The sequence below is a fragment of the Maylandia zebra genome, linkage group LG17 (assembly GCF_041146795.1).
Source record: "Maylandia zebra isolate NMK-2024a linkage group LG17, Mzebra_GT3a, whole genome shotgun sequence".
In the NCBI taxonomy this organism is placed as follows: Eukaryota; Metazoa; Chordata; class Actinopteri; order Cichliformes; family Cichlidae; genus Maylandia; species Maylandia zebra.
This window is the reverse complement of record NC_135183.1, coordinates 8,190,459-8,211,286: the sequence shown is the minus strand read 5'-3', so window position 1 is coordinate 8,211,286 and position 20,828 is coordinate 8,190,459. Positions and strand designations below refer to the sequence as shown.

Here is a 20,828-nt window from a genome sequence, read left to right as displayed (position 1 = left end):
TGTGTGTGTGTGTATGTGTGAAGACAAGGGAAAAAAAGGTGGAGGGGGTGGTGGGGTGAACATGGGGAGAACAGGATGGCAGCTCCATCTGTCATACACAAGGAAGCCAGATCCAGCACCTGTGGTCACGCACACACACACACACACACACACACACACACACACACACACACACACACACACACACACACACATGCATGCATGAACACACACCATTTGGAGAGCAGAAGTTCTCAAAATAAACCAAATATCCAAATACACGCACACACATAGTTCCCCATCACAGATTTTATACAGACAGACAGGTGATGAGCTGCCGGAACGGACCGCTCTGCAGAAAGCAATGATGATAATGCAGATAATGATGCCATGCTGTGGTAAGGGCCAGGATATCAAGACCTCGAATGCATCTCCATAAAGTAAATGGAGATAAATGTGATAAGAGAAGGTCACAGGGGAATGAGCTTAAGTGCAGATGGCATCCAGCAAGAACGGCAGCCCAAAATTCTTTGGTTAAATCTGCAGGGGCATGCAGTAATTGATGATTGTCATTATTGTCAACAGAAGAATTGGTGTAATTTCAACAACAACAGAAAAAAAGTTTTAAATATAAAACGACAAGAAGGGAACATGCAGCCACAAGGTGGAGCTCCATGACAACTGTGTCTTCATCATGCTGACAAAATGAAGCGCTTCAGCTTGGTCCAAAGATCTCTCAGCGGACAAATACTGAACTTGTGCTGACTGACAACTGAGTCAGTGCAGAGACAATCAGATTACAGCATATAATGACTTAGATGTGACACCCCACTAATACACATCCTCCTCAGCTTTGGCTGCCAGCACTGAGAGCGGACGCAACTTACTCACAGACAGACACAGTACCACTACTGACAAAATAAAGACTTGATATATTAAAATAAACTGATAATCACACATGCCAGAGTTTTAAAAGGATGCATTAGTGCGGGAGACGACAGTGATGGGGACAAGTTAAAAAAAAGGAATTAAGAAAAGTGAAGAAGTGATATTAAAATCTGCTTATCCTTGTGAAAAAACCCTACATTCGTTACTACAATGTGATAGGAAGTAATTTGTCATTATCAGTGTGCATATAATTTTGTCTATTTAATGAAAAGACCATAATTATAATTTACCAGACACCAGTAAAGCTGACAATACACAGAACATCAATATAGAGCAGAAGGAAAAAGCATATACATTATGGATATGCATAGAGTGTGACCAACGAGTGTGTGTGTGTTAGAGAATACACAACAGTGTGCTCTCAGAGCTGTGCGAGTACAGAGACGCGAGCACTAATATGTGGACAGATACAGTCCAATCAACCAAAATAAAAAGATTACCAGGCTACGCGGTGCGATTAGGAGTGTGTGTGAGAGCGATAGAGCGTCAGAAAGGAAAGAAAGACAAAGCGGGGGGAGGCAGACAGACGCAGAGTGAGTGCAGAACAGAGATAGTAATGGGCCTCATTACTAAAAAATGGGACAAGCATTCGACTGAATCCCCTGCATGCACAGTTCTGCAAAAGTATTCTCCTGGTACAAAGAAAGGCTCTGTGCATGAAAGCAAATTTAGGGCAGTATCCGTGACTTCTAAGTACTTTCGAAAGAGGCCCATCTAATTCTGAAGTCATAGAAAATGTTCCCCTTTCTAGCTGTCTGCGTCACCTTGACCAGCACCACAGAAAGTCATCAGCTCCAAACATAGAAGGTAGAGTAATGAGACCCCATTGCAGAATAAAATCTCAATATGTTTTGCGGATTATCACCCTATCAACAATAGGACTGTAATATTAGATCAATTTAGACAATATCAGTGAACATCAGGGATGTGATGGCAGCTAATTAAACAGGTTTTTTTGCTGTAAATATTTGGGTTAGGTTAGTTTGAAAACTTCAAGCTTTCCAACAATACATTCCTATAGACAGGGGTGCACATAAGTGGTTCGCAGGTGTGCATGCGCTGTCAAAACAAAAGATGCCCACCAGATAAGAAGTTGCAACACGCGTTTGCGTACATAAGATTTTCTGGAGGGGGACAGCTGGCTTCAAACAAATGCCAGCTCACCTCCTGCAACCACTTTTCTGAGAATACGTGCTTCTTTTGCGTTCCGGACTCCTTCTGACATTTCTCTGGAGGTGGAGGAACACCAAAGTAATTGCTTAAAGGAGCTTCTTTGACATCTTTACCTCTAAACAAATGTGTGTCCTCCTCCAGAAAATCCTATGTACGCAGACGCGCGTTGCAACTTCTTATCTGGTGCGTGTCTTTTGTTTTGACAGCGCATGTGCACCTGCGGACCACTTATGTGCACCATCTTGACTTTCAGTTTACTACGTTTTCTGCTTTTTTAAAACAAAATCTGCTTTTAATAGCTGAAGAATAACACATCTTTTTCATATTCTGGCAACTCAAAGCATTTGGAAAATATTGTGGTCTTGGTTAAATACTGAAAAGACCAACCAGGGCTGGAGGGATGAATATGTTTATTTTACTAATGTGAGCCACAACCGCATAGCCCTTCTCAAAATGGTTTTGTGGCCGAAAACTAACAACACACAGTGATCAGAATGTGAACCACACCCTGCAAATCTGGAATCAATTTTAACATGTTGCTTAATGGAAAAAAACAAAAAACAATCCAACAAAACACTGCTGTGTATATACCTAATAATAGGAATTATACCAAATTATTAAGGGAGACCCATGATGCTCACTTCCGCCTACTTTACTAGAGTAGCTTTGCATGATTCACAGGGACAATAGTCTTGATTTATACAACACTGAACCTTGGTGCAACCCCTCAGTTCATCTGCTGTCTGAAAAAAGCTCTTTCAGCTCCCTTCTTTAATGACCTTTAAGTCAACTTTCTCCTGATTGGCTGTCTCTCTTAAACTGGTTTGAACATCAGGTTCAACATGTGTCTGAAGTGACCCTTTGGTACAGAGTCAAGAGCGCATAAAAACTATGAAAAAAGCAGCATTCATGCTCATGTATCATTTTGCCCGTATAAATACAGAAAAGCATTATAGATACTGCAAACACGACAAAATCCTGAGCTGTCATGTGAGGCATTAGCAACTGACTCATGCATGAATATATACAGTGCTAGCTTCAGGTATGACACTATGTTTGTCTGTGTTGTAGAGTCAAAGTCACAGAGACAGGCGGCCAGGGTTAGTTACCTGAGCAGGCGTGATGTGTGTATGAGTGACATATCCATGAACGTGTTGAATCTGAGATAGCTGACGCTCCGCCACCTGAACCAGCTCCGCTCCCCGGAGGTCATTGTGGCGACCGAGAGAGCCGTCCCTCCCCAGTGACCGTTCCCTTTCTCTCTCCATGGTTCCAGCACTCCCTTCATCTCTCCTCCAGGTTCCTCCCTCCCTACCCAGGGTCCCTCCATCCCTCCCCAGGGTACTTCCTTCCCTCAGCTCTCTGGCTACTCCCATTTGGTGATGCTGGCAGGGGTGATGGTGGAGTTTTGGGGCACCTGGTGATGCCCCTTCCTCTTCTTGACACCGATACTTCTACAGTCAGAATGGAGGGGAAAAAATGCGAGGAGGGAGGAAACCAGAGGGAAATTCGAAGGAAAAGCAAGTAAGGGCAAGGAAAAGACCCCCAGAGACACAGGAGCAACAGGGCAGAAATGGTTGGAAAGATGGAATATAGTAAGATGGGATAAAAGGAGGAGAAAAAAGGAAAAAGAGGAAGAAAGAGATTAAGTTTGAAGACAAGTTCAGAAGCAGAAAAGCTTCAGTAAAGCTGGAAAAGAAGAAAGCATTAGTGCAAATCCGCAACCAGAATAAAAAAGCATAGCAGAGCACGAGTGTGCGTGCACACATGCATGTGTAATGAGATGTTTTTGTAGTACAGTTTGTGTGTGTAAGCACATGGCCCAGTCCAGGTGTACACTCAGCATGGGAGTAATTGTTTCCTGAGCTTTCCATATCATACACATGTGAACGTGAGCACACACACACACACATACACACACACACACACATATAGAGGAAAGAACAGAAGTTTGCTGGCAAAATAAGATGCAAAACTGAATAAGGACAGTGAGTAGTTGACTGACTGCCTCAGGGAAAAACTGTTTCTTTCTATCCTTGTCATCGCTCTATACCTTCATCACGCCTCTATGCCTTCCACATCTATGACTCTCACTGCACAAAGTCTTATGAGTTTCTCTCCTTGCTCTGATTCCACATTCCCACACACTCTCACTGGCTTCCTTTTAATCTTTTTTTTAAAGTATTTGATGATGTTTCTGCCTAACTGGAAAGAGTAAAGCAGAGGGAGTTGGTGAAGCATGTGGGGGAGGGATGCCGGGTCCTTTGCTAGTTTTTGAATCTATGACAGTTTGTGTATACTGTGTAAAAACTGAGCCAGCTGAGCAGCAAGAAAAGGGACACGCTCCTGTACACTGATTAGGTGGATCTGGCTAAAATCCTTTATCCCTCATTAATTTTGCTGTTAAAATCTAAACCAACCGCAAAAAGAAGATACTGATAAAGAGGCACAAATGGGTTTTAAAGCTTCAAGACAAATGGAACTTGAATAAATAATTTCCCCCAGGGATCAATAAAGTATTCTGATTCTGATTCTGATTCTGAATCCTCCGATCATATCATGATAACAGAGTAATTTCAGCTAATATAGCAAGTCAAGTCAAAAACAAATAATCTAAATAGAATCTAGTTCCACATAATATATTATGGGCTTTGGACTCGCAGCTTGAGCCAAACCCTGGTGTGAAACTGAAGTCAGAATGGATTGCATACAGTGTGAAAAGCTCCTTTAAGAGGTTTGTTGCTCTCCCAGGGTAGACTACTTGGCAGCTAACTGCATGCAGACTCAGTGTACTGCTCCTATAGCAAGACATACACCAGTTGAGAAGTTTACTAATGGCATGTCTAAAGGCAAGAATGGGCACATTTAATATATCAGAGTTTTCTCTGATATATTAAATGTGCCCATTCTTGCCTCCACAGGGGCAGGAAAGACGCTTGTTTGACTCTTATTTTCTCTCTACTTCTGACTGACATGCTTTTGGTCTTAGCCGTCAGCACATTTCTGTTCACTTCCACCAACCATTAACGCTGCAGTCTTTCAAGACTCATACAAAATACTTTAAAAAGTGTTAATTTTTAACTCCACATATTTATTCTGGCCCTCAAATATTTCTGATGTACTGCACTTCTGTGTTGGCTTTATTTTTCAAACCAGGAAGTTACATACATCTTTTACACTTTTTGCTGAAACCTATGCTTTTGGCAGCTGACATATGCTGACCATATTATTTCTATTTTTGTCCAAGTTTAATATGTATATCACTGCTGTGATAGTGGTGAGGTAGAGAGCGTACAGCCCGATCCGGTGGGGAGGTGTGGGATGCCAGATCGGGCGCCCCTCCTCTCTGCTCTCTCCTATCTTGTCACTGTTTTCTTACTTCCTTCTATCACCTTTTCTATCCCTGTGAAGAAGTGAGGCTTCATAAATATTAAAGAGGTAAGTATTGTTTCTCAGTTGCAGTGAATTGATAGAAGAAAATAAATTGTAGAAAACTAAACAGAAGAAAGTAGAAGAGAAATAACAATTTAACATAAATCAGTGACGCACTCCAGGGCCTGGTCAACCCTGGCAAGGCTTCCTTGGATGAGGGTGTCTAGTGATAATGGTCGAAACACCCGATGAATTCAAGGTCTACTACTGACGATGTGTCTCAGTTTTTAATAAGATAATCTAGATCAGATCTCTAATCCCTAAACATAACCAAGGAAAGTTAAAAATGGCAGATTAGCTTGGGATGAAGGACTCAAATACCCTGTGAAGTTGAGGCACACAACGATGTGTCCCGTTGGTGAAGTTTCTGGGCTGCCTTTCCTCACAACAGCCAACCCTCAAGACTGTCTCCATTGGAAGCAACGCATTATCAGGGATCGTAGCATCAAGTCCTTTTACTGAATCAGAACTAAAGATATACATCTCACAGAAAATAAGGAAGATTGTGAGAGTTCCTGTTAAGGCTCTGTCAGAATTTAGGAGCTAGGTACCACAAATGTGAAATAGAGCTAAATCTTTATCTCTGTTCTTGAATTTTGGGACAGAGAAGACAGAAAATTTCTGTTTGCTTGTGTTTATGTGTTTTGTCCTTGGAATAAACCGTAATAAACCCAAAGAGATCCAGTTGCCTTGTTGCCTTCGTTTTCAAGCTCTCAAGACTTCAACGACATAGATGACAAAGAACCTACACAGAGACAGAGAGTTGTCTTTATTTTGTCTTGTCTCACTGTCTTGATTGTCGTCACTGGTTTCTTGTTTTCTTGTTACCCAGCTGTTTCCACTCTCTGTGTTAGCTCTCAGTGGTCATTGTATAAATAGCTGTGCCTTTTCATTTGTCCCTCTTTACTGTGTACCTGCCTGTCTGTGTCCCATATGTTTTCCAGATCTTTGTTATGTTGTTTTCTGAGCCCTGTTTGCATTTGCTTTTAACTCTGTCTCACCATATCTTGCATTGAGGTCTTGACGTACTGAAAGGCAAAAAAAGGTGAGTGGGACATTTTATCTACTAATATATAAGAATACAATAAGCTAGGCTGCTAAGCTTAGCAGCTAAGACAGCAAAGAGAAAGCACTAAGAGTTTCCTTAGACTTAAACTTCTTGTCAAAGTTTTGGTGATGAATATATGGCACCCAGAATAATAACCATACAGTTTGAGGGAGATAGGTTAGAAATGGCTTTAGGTTGGGCATTTGGATAATGCTCTATGTCAATACAATGTCGTAGTAAACTACAGGAACAAGTGTGACTGTGTGATTTATTGTAGACCTCCCACTGTGACTCTACAGTAACTACACAGCCCACAGTGCTAATTAAACTTCTTTCCCAAGAGAGTATTTTAGACAGTTTGTGCAGATCTGAGCACACTGTTAAAAACTGTTACTATGAATTATTCAGTATCAAATCTGATATACTCCTAATTCAACAGACTAAACATTAGTTCATTCAAGAAATGTAACCAATACATTAACACACCGATTATAACAACTATTAGCTGACAAGGGCTCACCAGAGCATCAGCGCACTAAAGCACTATCACTACATTTGACCCTGCAGCTGACTGCCATCTTGGTCAGCAACAAGATGCCAAATCTATTCTGGATATTATGTTCAGAGGCTGTGAGTGGGTGGCTGCTTTTCACAGGAGAGCACAGAACAGTATCAGCTAATTTCTGAGAATTCAAATGGACAAGGCTGTGTGTATGTGTGCACCCTGTCTTGTACACCCCCCCTTACATACTTTAACCTCATTTACACCAGGATAAGGACTAAACACCGTTGTGATCTGACTCGATCTCAAGACTTTCAGCATATTTCATTTCCTCTCCAGCGCTTGCTAAGATCTTCCTGCTAATTAGTCAGAAATGCCTCAGAATGCTCCTGAAAGCAGCGTCTGAACAGCCAGGCGCTAAGACCATGAAGAGGCTCTGGCTCAAACTGTTGTCACAACACTGCCTCTACTGCCCTCTGCACTCGCGCACACACATACTCAGTCATAATCCTATATTCTGTGTTTTTATTTTTCGCATGGCACAAGAACACCTCTGAATGAATGGATGCATGAATGAACAGAGACACCAAATAGGTCTCTTTTCACATCAGTGTGTGGGTTTTTGGCTGCTTGGCTATTAGCAGCTGAGCATTCCTAATCAGGACTAGGACTGTGCCTGCAGAAAGCCCGCTGACCACACACACATACACACACAGAAGCAGAAAGACAGGCGTGCGCACTGAGACTGTCATGTGTTAGTGTGTCAGCCAGTCTTGCATAGCCAGAAAAACGTGACTAGATAGGGAGCAGATTCAGCATCCTAGTACATGTTTATGTGTTAGTTTGTGTGTGTTTGAGTGTGAGTGTGTGCGCGTGTATGTGTGCAGCGTAAAGCCAGGCATTAGTCACGCTTGGTGAGATATGAAAGAGCAGGGGATCCTCTGCCGTAAGGAACTTCTCACACACACACATGTGCCTTCATCCTTCTCTCTTTTCTCCCACATCTCGCTCTCTCTCTAATAGTTCACTGGAATCAAGCATAAAGCAATTATTTCCAGAGAAAAGGTGATGACCACACTGATTTATCAACAAAGGCAGCAAGAGAAAAATGGTTAAACAAAATGTTACTCGATCAATAAATCAATGGATACATTTGTCAAAGAAATTGCTTTTTCTCAGCTTGTACAACAATTATGACAGCTTACAAATGATTTTCTATCCGCACACTATTGATATATTTTCAATAGCCTCTGATAAAAATGTAATTATTATGAACAACATGAATATGAAGCAAAAATTATACTATTGAAAGCCTCGATGGCATTAAGAGGAGGACTGAATAAAAACACGTGATGAAATTAAGCATGCAGCTGAGAAGGTAAAGTAACATTAGCTGCTGTTTAGTCAATAATGTCTGTCAAAGCTAAAATATGTGATCTAAGAATTAAAATATGTTTTTACAGAAGATTTCCCTCGCATGACTTCACAGTGACTGAATTGTCTCCAGCAAAAACACAGGCCTTAAAAGAAAGAGAGGAACACATTCATCTATTTTGAATGTGTTCAAATGTCTGACCTAGTTAAGGTGACTTTGATTTATCTTCTCAGGCACTTAAACAACATCCAAAATGGACACATTGCTTGCAAGGTAAAAGCGGCAACAGTTCATGTATTTAAAATATACTCTCCCTTGCTTTTAGCTAGCTTTAGATGGTAGCTTGAGATGGCCAGCAATAGCCAGTCACTGCTCACATGCAACTATAAGGTATTTTGAGATGCTTTTTGATTCAAAGGTAGGAAGTGGTGCAGATGGAAGCAGAAGCGCTGTAAGTGGGCCAGGCTGCTGACTAAGCTAAAGGCTAGCCCAAGCAGATCAGCTGTTCCCCTGCTTTTTTCAGCCAACTTTTGGTCAGAGCAAAAAAAAAAGTTAGACTTTCTCACGCTAGGAGTGAGTATACAAAACATTAGACACTGTCCTGCTTTCATCTTACCAAAACCTGACCTAGTAAGTTGACAGAGAGTCCAGGTCAGGAAAGGGTGGACTCCATAGTTGTGCACCAATTGCTCTGTAATTATTCAGTGGCAAAAGAATATATTACAGTGGCATGATCATCAGTTGACCACTATGCTTTCTATTGTAGCAGTCCCTTAATGTTTGGCTGACTGGCTAGTTTTTATGATGCCACATCAAGCTAATATAACTTCTAAGACTGATTTCTGCTCTATTGTGTACACTGTGGCTGTTTGATGCAGGAATTACTTATCTCTCATCGCTGTTCGAGGCTTTTAGTAAGTTAGGAAAGTGAATGGTACATTCAAAAGCCCATCTGAAGCTCATGTAATATTCAGTTATCTGTTGTTGTGTTCAAACTTACAGCCCAACAAATTTTGAACATTTAACCTGTAACTAGTGGCCAAAAAAGCTGCTATTTGCGATGCTACTGTTTGTTATATTATTATAGACCATCGGCTAATATTAGCTATTTGCCAATTTATTTGAATCTGTATTAATAAATTAAAATTAAAACGCAAAGAGGAGTTCTGAGAAACACCCTGCAAACATGTTTTTTTGTGTTGACCACCCTCTGGTGTTGGTAAGACATGTTTGGAATGTCAAACAGAAAAAGCAGCTGATCAGACGAAGGTCAGGCAAAGCGTAAACAAGCAAATGAATAACTACACATGACAAATATTAGGGAAATCGCTTTATGTTTCAATATTTTGAAAGAAATATATGTTTTGGAATATAACAATAAAAATCTTATTTTAAATTTTATCAAATCACCAAATATTGCAGGAGTGTAATTATGCATTATGACATATGCAAATACTGTGCACGTATACGTATTTGGAAAACTGCACCTGAAAGATGGAAGCTTTACTACAACAACACAGTTTTTCTAAAATCTCAGAAACATCATACTAACCGTGCAACTTTCTTCTTCTCCTCAGGATACACTCAGTTTTCACCCTGTCCAGATTTACTCCCAGAGGACAAAACTACAGCTCTTATTGCACCCACACCCGTGTTGACTCGGGCTCCTTCTCTAAAGCTCCAGTCTAACAGTTGTCTCCTGGCCTCCCTCTATCTAGCAGGCTGTCATACTGAGGTGATCTAATAGGACAGAAGTGAAGTCCATACACTTTATTATGGCCTAACTGCTGAACTGTACAAAAGCAAGCCAAGCATGCACACACACAAATACTTTCAAAGACCAATGCTCCTACTGCATCTTCTTGAATCGCAGTAGCGTACATCTCTTTGTAAAATAAACTGCCTCAAAGTTTTTCACATTCAAATAAAACTAAACTAAAACTATCATGACTGATAATTTTCTCCCCTTGTGTCTCAAACCCCTTTCTCAAGATCAGGTCTACTTTTCACTATTTAGGCAAGTGTACAGACCCATTTATGAAGCCATTTTGGGGTTTGCTGCGTGTTTAATGACTATTCAAAGATGCAGCACAGTGTACTAACACTTCCTCCACATCAAAGCACTGCTCCTGAAGCGCTTGGGTGGAGCTTTAATATTTCATATGTTGATTTTCCACTCAACTGTTTCAGAGTACTTGGTACGACTATGATTGCCAATTTTAGCCCAAGCTTATTCGTTTAGCACAGGTTAGTGTTATGTAACTAACAACAAAGTATAATGGTGACAAATGTATTCATTTAATAATGGATTAGAAATGAACTCTGAAGCCTTTCACATTCAAAAAGGAATGAACTAAAACATTGTAGCAATAGCTAGAATACAGCTCTACTGACAAACAAAAGAAGGGACACATAACATTGTCTAAGTATTTTCAGCCTTGCAGGTGTGTGAGGCTGTCCCAGCATGCACCATGGAAAATACAGGATGTTCCCTCGCAGTGCAAGAGGGTTATTATATGCTTAAGATGCGTTAAGAAAATCTCTAGGTATAACACTTTAAAATATGATGTCAACATTCATGCTCCTGGTATATGTTGAAAAGTCAACTGATAGGGTTGCAAACTATATATTTGGTAAGCTTTATAAGTAAGAAAGCTAAAGAATCAACTTGGCAAAAGCAGCAAGAAATTGCGGAAGTGTAATATCCTGATGTGTAGGAGTGTATCACTTAGGCCATCGACTGATGTGGGCTGGCACTGAGATCAGCTGATCTGTTGGGTTTGCGGCTTAGCTTGACTTTGTGACCTGCCTGAAGTAACACTTTACTTACTGGATGTTTTCTTAACTGGGAATCTTTAACAGAAATATAATGTGTAAGCTGAGAGGCCTCACCAGCAAACAGGACAAAGACTTTTTTAATGATTGCTCTTGACAAGTCAGTTTTAGCTTTGAATATTTTCAGAAGTTACCGTAAATTGATATATTATGAGGTCAGTATGCTACTTGGGCAAATAATTAAAGATCAATCACAAAACAGCAGTCAGATAGTGAAAACAATCATAAGTTTTAGGCCAAAACCAACTATTAAGTTCTCATTCTCAATGATAATTAAAGTAACAGACCATCATACCAAAGATATCAAAATTACGTCTGCATTTAGATACGATAGTCTAAAATGAGGCCCTGCGTACTATGCGTGATCTCTAAATGAACTGAAAAGGCACGTATTAGCTGCTCACATTTGCAGTATCAGGAATTAAGAGGAAGATGTTGGTAATAAGCTGCCTGTAGACCTTGTAATATCAAATCAGACAGCAGAAAACAAACCTGCCTCTCTCTTTCTCTCTCTCGCTCTCTCACACAGACACACAGCTGGAGCTCTCTCGCTTTCTGTCTTGCTCTCTTTCCAGCTTCTAACTCTTACCTTAGTTTACCTTGCCTACAAGCCCATTAATAAACTTACTCATTACCTCTGCCCTTCTCTCTCAGCACATTTTGCCTAAGTCAGTGTCTCTCTCCCACAGTCCATAACTTCACCTGTGTGTCCCTCTAACTCTGCCGTACTCACAAACACAAACATGCATAGCTCTCTACCTACCTTGCATCCAAACATCAGAGATATGGTGTTGTTGGTGCATGCTACTTTGCAGTGGCACAACATGTGGCTAACGTTAGCTAGCTGGTCCCAGACTTGGGGGGCATCCTAGCCTTCATACACACATTTCACACTCACACACCTCCACACACTCACACAGACACATGCACACATGCACACGCATGTGTTCTATCTACCACGCTCCATCCTGTCCCACAATCCCCCACTCTGCTGCCCTCCCACCCCCTGCCCACCCCCCACCGCCTGACTACGGTCCTCAGCTGTGGCAGGCCAGCGTCCTCTCCCTCACGCTCTTCATCGCTCCCATCATCTTCATCAGTGTAATCCTCATAGCTGGTCAGGATGCAGGGAGCACCATGGTCACTGTCTGCCCGTGTGTCAGCAAATGTATGTATGTATGTGAGTGTGTCAGAAAATGTTAGCACGTGTGTGTGTGTGTGTGTGTGTGTGTGTGTGTATGTGTGTCTGTGAGTGTGTTTTCAGTATGTTGTTATTGTCAGCATGTGTGGGTCAGTCTGTCTGTGTGTGTGCATGAATGAGTGTGTGAGTGCATCTGTGAGTGTGTAAGTATGGATGTGGTCTCTCTTGTCCTCCTCTGCAGCAGCAGTCCCAATCCTCTATCTCCTCTCTCTCTATCAGTGTGAGCAGTGTGAGTGTTTGCCTCTCTCGTTCTAACACTACCCTTCTCTCTCACTCTCTCGCTTTCTCTCTCCTGCTTGCTTTCTTTCGATGTCCCTCTCTCTCCCTCTGCTTGCCTTGTTCACTTTCCCTCGGTTTGCTCCACTGCCTCTCTTGGCCCGCCTTTCAACAGCGAGATCAATGAGCGAAAAGGAAAAGAAAGAAAGACAGAAAAAAAAGAAAGAGCAGAGACCTGCTTGCAAAGGTAAACGGAGAATTAAAAATGTGTCTTCTCTCTCCCTGCATTTCTTTTACTCTTTGCACCTCTCTGACTTTCTCCCTGCTGCAGTAATGCTCTGATTTGTACATCCATACACTCCTATATGCACAGAGTGAGGAAGAGTAAGGAAATGATATAGTATTATAACGGCTAGTGAAAACTGAGCTGATAGAATATTGCACAATAAGGGAAACATAAAGAGTAAATAAGTGAGGCAGAGACAATGTTATTACATCATCCAGAGTCACAATCCATGATACATACATGCAAAGAAATACCACTGGAATAACTCGTTCATTTGACATTTGAACACAGCGCTGTTGTGCTGGTGGCACTGAGCCATTTGAAACCACAGGTGACAGTGTGATCACGGATCAGAGGAAACACGGTGTAAAAAAGTCATCAGATTTCCCAAAACACTAAAAACAGCTGAAAAAATTTGAATATAAAAAATGAACCTGCCTCTTGCTCACAAAGCAGAGCGCAGAAGCAGGCAAGGTGAAAATTTGGGTCTGACACACAGATGAATCATAAGAATCACAAAAATCATATTAAAGTTCTCATATCTAAGTGTTTTATTCTGAAAATAAGTTGGTCTTAACATCATCTTGTTTTGTGGTTTCCTACTTGCAAGCTACCCAGATCGCAGGTAGGGCTTTGGCTGTATCACACTGCCCACACTAATAATGCTACACAGTTTTATATGATTAAAAAAAGGTGTAATCTGATGAAAGTCCAGACATGTCTGAGAGCGAGAGCAGAGTCACAGCCTCCAATGACAATTTAGCTCCTAAAAATGTTCCTGCTAAAGGTGGAAACAACAAACTTGAGGCAAAAACCCACTGGGTGGGTAAAGGTGGGGTTTAAACCACTGGTTAAAAAGCTTGTCCCAATATACAACATCATTCATTTTTATTATGTTACAGTATTGTGCAGGGTCCTGAAGAGTTACAAGGTTATGTTACTTTAGTTATTGTTGAATTAAAGTGATCACATGACTTCAAGCGAATTCTACTGTTTTGGTCAGCTGACCACCAAAAAGTGCAACTTTCAAACTAGTTAAAATGCTTCAGTTCACTCTGTTGATTCAATCAGACAATGAACAGCACATAGTAGAAGTGCTGTTCATATGTGTGTGCTGCTCTAGGATGAAAGGTGAAAAACATATCTGTGCATGTCATAGCAGGTTTTAATACAGTGAAATATAGATATTTTTTAGCTCATAGCATCAATTATTTAATCTTCTACTAACTGCAACAATTGCAAGTGCACATTCATCATTTATGAGCTGTTGTTGCAGTCCGTTTTTTGATGACGTCATTCTGCATTGCAACAGCTGAGCAATTTTTACATCTGGACAATCCTGTGGGTTTTTGTAAAAAACCTGTTTGATGGTATTGCTGGTACATCTCCACAGTGACAGAGAGGGCTACTGTTATTGTTGGTGTAAACATGAGCAGGTTCCTTGCAAACACACTGTTAGTATGTAGTGGAAACTGAGATCCTTGCAAAACTATCTTACGAATAGAAGTCTTAACTCGAATGAATGAACAAATACGTCTAAAGAACCTATTAAAGTTCTGATTGATTCTGTGACAAAAACAAAGCTACTATCAGCTGCTCCCTTATTTACAAAGAGGCACCACAGCAGGTCGCTCTGCATGAGTGATGTGGCATATTTTTACACCGTGCACAACCCCAAAGGGATATGTGTGTCCTTTAGGGAAATATGTAAACCACTACCTATTACTATGTGTTTACTATACATATTAGGGTAAAGAACTCCATTAAAACTAAATATTCATTTAATAATACTATTTATTAAATAAATATTAAAAAATATTAAAGTCAGAACCGCTATAGTTAAAAGTAGTTATTTCTACCTAAAGTGCTATGTATTTGGTGTTTGTATTTGGCTCCATTCAGGGAACTCCTTGCATTTCCGTGGACATGCATGGAAAGCTGGAGTTGAGGAGAGCAGCAACAAGACCATGGCTGAACACAGAGCAGTTATGACTGACAACTGGTATGAGACTGATGTCTGTCTCGAGTTAGATACAGCATGGAAGGAGAAGCTTGGGTCAAGATAAGTTACAAAATGGCCTGCAGAAACCGTAAACAAGCGAAACCAACTTGAACCGTGTCCTCGATGCGATTTTTCAATTGGATGCTATGCCATCTGTTATCAGCTAAATAAAAACAGTGAGGTGGCCTCGAACTGAAATCTGCTGAGTTGCCAGGAAGAGCTTTGTGTTCTGCTTCAACTTATGCTGTGCACAGTTTTTGCCAATCCCCCACCCTACGTATGTAAATTTAGCGCTGTAGTGGCCACAGTTTAACCTGTTACTTTCCCAATAAAGTCAAGGGGAAAACTTCCAGTTGTTTAGGGTTTTTTATTCCAGACCAATAGCAAATATATTCAATTCAGTCATATAAAAGATAAGCAGAATTAACGCTTTGCAGCGCTCAACTTGACCAACTTACTTGAATCAATTTACAACCATGTCTGTGCCGACTCATATAGTATGTAATAAAGAATTTGCAGGAATTTAACAGGTGGGCATCAAAGACAAAGACAGCAAGCACAAAAACATATTATTCACTTCTGCTCCCGTATTGAATAATGGTGAATTTAAAGCAAAACTGACCTCTGACCTCACCTTTTGGATAATAAAGAAGTCATCACTTCATCATTTTTTGCAACACAGCTTCAAAGAAAAGCTTTTGAACTGAGTGCCGGTGTTCTTGAGTTACAGCCAAAATATTTTGTGGCTGTTATACGTGACCATGAAATTCAAATAAGTTTATCCTTGAGTCCAAGGATAAACTTATTTTTAACAGAAAGACAGTCAATAGATTTAAAGAAATTCCTTCAAGACTTGGGTCACAGTTCAGCACATTTTCTTCTATTAATCAACTAATTGATCCACTAACAGATAAATTAACCACTAATTAATTTAGCTCCACAACAGCGTGTAGCTGTTTTACGTGTTGTAAATGCCAAGTCTGAGAACGGAGCAGGCAAATGGGGGGTAAAGGGCAGAGAAAGTCAAAGAAGTCAAAGCGTACTCCTTAATCAAGCTCTTGATGCTGATGGCTGAGCCATCTGGACCATCACACATGCAAACATGCAGACCTAGACACACGCAGTAGTCTCTCTGTGGTTGCCTTTGCCTTCTCACCTCCACTTGCAAACAAACAACACAGCATGAGAGAGAAAACAGAGAAGGCGAAACTGTGCACGAACAGAGGGGCTGAAGTGAACAAACGGTGACTCTGAGGTCACAGGGGCTAATTTTATAATACGGAATAGAGGAGAAGCAAAAGGAAAAATAAACTGATACCATCTTACGGTCATTTTATAGGCTTATTGGCAAACTAATCAAGCCACAGTTTAAGATTATGGCTGTATTTAAAACTGAGTGTTAGTAATGGCAAAATATTTTTAGATGCTATTCCAGCTGTACACAGATAAAGGAAGCACCTGGGTGAGCTAAAAAAGTTTAGAAGTTAATGCAGGTAGACAAGTCCTGTAAATAATGCAATGACACAAGAGGTTATTTTAAGCGTTTCATGGGAGAAACACTGTGTTTTGGATCCACTGTGAGATTTTTAAAAGCTATATTTCCTGGATGTCATTCTATAAACCATGTGATTATTGACACATTTCAAAACCTCCTAATTTATCCTAGTCTGGGAAAATTTGCATTTTTTTTGTAGTGAACCAGACTGCTGTTTTTATAGCTGTATATCCTGAATATACCCCAAATGCCCTTCTTTTCCTTTCCAATATTTACTGTGTTACGGTGATATTTTTTCAGTAGTGTGCAGAGCAGAAAATGTAAATTTCTCATTAACTAGATTTAGAGTGAGTCAGGACTGTGCGACATCACTGGATGAGTGAGAGATTGGCCATATACTACTACTAAGTTATTCTGGATTCATACACTAACGTCTTTCACGTCTCTCTTTCAGTCCAGAAACCTGAGACTGGATTTCTCCAGAAGTCAGCACAGGCTGAAGTGCCTGTCTTCAAATAGCCTTGGTTTTTGTGATAACCTCGCACGGAGACCAGCGATACAGTGAATCCCTCTGTTTGGCAAAGAGCAGATGGAGCTCCTGCTGATCTGTGTGCAACCACACACACAAACATGCATACATCTGGGATGACCTAAGGGGTTCTAGATCATATGGCTCACAGAATGTACTGGGAGAGTAAAGCTCACATCGGATCACAGACCAAATTTCCTGAAACACAGAAATAAAATAACAGCAGAACACAAAAAAGAAAGAAAGAAAGAAAGAAAGAAAGAAAGAAAGAAAGAAAGAAAGAAAGAAAGAAAGAAAGAAAGAAAGAAAGAAAGAAAGGAGGATGAAGGGAGTGAAGAAAAAGGAATAAATGACAAATGGGAAAAAGCAAGAGAGAGAGAGAGGATGCTACCTCATGAGCCTAGCAGGCATGCACTACATGTTAACATTAGTAGGTCAGCCAGCACAGAAATAACTACGCTGTGCGGATGTGTGTGTGTAATAACCTCATACACCCCCTTCCAGCCAATCGCTGTGGATTCTCCATTCTACAAGCCAACCAATTTAAAAAGGCACCATACATCAAGATTTTAAATATGGTCACATGATCACCTTTTACCAGCTGTATATTCAGTTTACACATGAGTGAATTCCCTTTAAAATAGAGCTCATTGTTTCCTCTAAAAGCTGAGTGAGGGCATCAGACTCCTGCTGAAACCTTGTAGCAGTAGCAAAATAAACATGAGGCAGAAATGAATTATAGGACATCTGCTGTTATCTGCTGAATATTTTATAATAAATAATGCCAAGGGACATGTCAGCTGACTGTGTGTTTAAATAGCAAACGTGGATGTTTTAAGTCACTGCAGAGAAACAATGTGAAACCCACTCATGTCACTGAATTTGTTAGACAGACAGTGCCACAATGTGGCAAAACACAGGCACTGCAGTACTTGGTTATTGTTCCTTATATATTTATATTTAGTTTTTAACACATCTGTCATCTATTCATGTAAATGTGGGGAAAAAACAAGTGAAATTTCTGACATGACAAATGTTCTTCCTTCTTCTTCTCAGGCATCGCCACAGTTGATCATCTGAATTTCACCCTATCTCTACCATCCTCTTCTGTCATCACTCTGCATGTTCTCCTTTACTGCATCCTTTACGTGAATCTTCTCTGTGATCTTTTCTCTTGTCTGCTTCCATATTCCGCATGCTTGGTCCAATTGAGGACACAGCACAAGGCTCAAAAGATGAGGACACTGTTGAAGAATTTGGGATTGTGGAAATGTTTTAGCTATTTAGTCATTTTATTTCTTTGGAACTGACCAAAGAATTTGGTTTTCCAGTTTGTTTGTGTTCTCCTGTAACACCTGAAAATTTTTCCTCGTCACAATTAAGATTTTAGTTTATCATTTATGCCCCTGTTATTTATTTAAAATGATGTTATATTCAAGTTCTGCCCAGCCACGTCTTTCCCATTCGTCAGGAATCCTCTCACTCTCCTGGCTGTGGAAGACTCAGTCTGGTTAAAAGGTCCACCGCCCACTTTCCTTGATATCTCCATAGCACCACAGATAGGTCATCCGGGGGCAATCGCCTTTACACTCTTCATCCTCCATCATAGCTGCCCTCATTTCCTCCTAACTAATCCTTTGGACTTCCTGATTCACTAGCTGTTCTCCATCCTTCCTCTCGCTCTCATTTTCTACATACATGAGCTCCTCAAAGTACTCCCTCCACTTTCCAAGCACACTTCCTTCACTCATTAGTTCATTTCCACCTCTATCCTTAATCACCCTAACCTGCTCTTTCCAGCTTGGACTCTCTTCCTTCAGCCTCACATAAAATGTAACTATAAGCCTTTGCCTTTGTCACCTCTCTCTTGTCCTGTCCTCCCAGTATTCCTGTCTACCTCCCAGAGTATCTCACTTTTCCTTTGTCAACCTCTTCGTTTGAACCACCAAGTCTTCGTGTCTTTTTCCTTTAACCAGAGGTTATACCAAATATCCTCTAGGCAGCTTCCCTCACCACGTTAGCTGTACTATCCAAGAGATCTCTCCCTTACCGACCAGATTTTGTCTCAACTGTTCCCTGAACATTTTTCAACTTACACTATTTAATCCTTGCCTCTAAGTTCATTGGCTACCATCCAGTGCTGCCTCCCCTGACCCAGACTTGCAGTCTCATATCGCTTTTAGATTGGAGCAGATTCCTTCACTCTTATGCATCAATGAACTTTCCTCTCTCTTCCTGAAATATGTGTTCACCACAACCATTTCTATCCTTTTCACAAAATCCACTGCCATCCTTTACACCATAGCTACCCAACTCCATCTCACCCCTGTTCCCTTCACCTACATGTCCACTGAAGTCTGCTTCAATCACCGCTCTGCACTAAGCAGGAACTACATTAAAAGCAAAGAATTCATTTAAACAAAAGGCCACGTTTCCTTAATTGTGACTGTCTGAAGCAGCATTCAAATAATTCTGATTATCAGAGGTTTCTTTAATTAAATCAACTTGGAGTTATTGTCCACCAGCTTCTAGCAGAAAGTGAAAATATCAGAAATCCAAACGTTGTTCTAAACAATGTCAAATCAAGATGAGACTGAAGGGCAGTGCATGGGACTTCAGAACCTTTTTGATTATTGAATCATTAATATGCAAAAACAACCAGGAACAGCAAAAAGAGAGGATCAATACACTGAACTTTGTTCACTGACGCACAAAAAAAGTTGCTTCAGAGTTTGCTTGTCTAAAGAAGGAGAGGTCTCTAAACAATTCCTTAAAAGTTACCTGCTTAGAGTTGGATAAGGTCAGATTACACTACCTTGTAAAAGCATCTACAAAGAGTCGCAGACACTGCAGATTAGTAGTTGATCTTAAGGCACTACTTTTTAGTTATTCATGACAATTTCAGTGTACAAGGACATCAATATAGAGCCACACATGGACCCGTAGATTTAAAATAGTAAGAGAAGAAGGTCTGAGTGATTAAAATCACAAAGGTTCAAAGCAACAATTGCAGAGGTAACAGGGTTATTTCAGTTTGGAGGTGTTTAGCCTTCTTTGGAATTAGACAAGTGACCTGAATCCAAAAAAAGGTTAACACTGCAGCAGGATAATGAGCCAAAAACACACCCCGAAGCTTTACAAGAAACAGCCGAAGACCAGCGAAAACCAGTGAGCGCTGACTGTCACAGATTTTCCTCCACAGTTACCAGTCACAGACTGGCAAAGCCAAACATTCCTAATATCACAACACTGACAGATTATGCTGGAATAAAAATGTACAGGACATAACTTTAAGATATAAAATACTCTGAAATTCATGCAAATTATTTAAATAATCAGCTATTAAATTGTAATATTAAAAAATATACATTTAACCAATGCATTATTAGATATCACTGGCTGACTGAAGGTACTAAGAAAGAAAAAAAATAATCTATCATATAACCGGAGTAGGCTAATGCAAAAGTCAGGGATGTAAACTTGTCAAAGTTTCTGTGTCTTTAAGACACTCAACTGTAATTTTTAAATCTTATTTCTTCTGCACCCTTTGCATTTATAGTATTTGCTTCACTGCAGAATTCAAGTGTTCCTACAAAACAACTTTCTTATAACGTGAAACAAAGCATCTCTAAAATATAAATGAACACTGTGGTCATGTTTCAGCGTCGTCAAGGGAGCTTCACACCCATGAACAGCTCCTATTCAAGAAATTTTGGATGGATTTGGGTTGGCAATTATTTCCAGTTAGCTAGCACTGGATCACTTTCATTGACTACACTGCAGCATTCGATCCACTGTGGCCAATAC

General features: G+C 40.4%; 1 protein-coding gene across 9 annotated transcripts in view; it reads right to left on the bottom strand.

Moving 5' to 3' along the window:
• The window catches only part of LOC101468517 (discs large homolog 1-like protein), a 112,651-nt gene that overhangs the window by 79,916 nt on the left and 11,907 nt on the right, over positions 1-20,828 (bottom strand). For 5 of the 9 annotated variants that reach the window (XM_004562104.2, XM_076876218.1, XM_076876219.1 and 2 more), the window contains one exon: positions 3,210-3,554. The exons of 2 other annotated variants lie outside the window; for them this stretch is intronic. In XM_004562104.2, coding sequence (XP_004562161.1) covers positions 3,210-3,554 — 345 coding nt within the window. Of the gene's footprint in view, positions 1-3,209; positions 3,555-12,055; positions 12,723-20,828 lie in introns of those variants that run through there. 2 more of the 9 variants (XM_004562107.4, XM_012922114.4) reach the window with 2 other exon arrangements.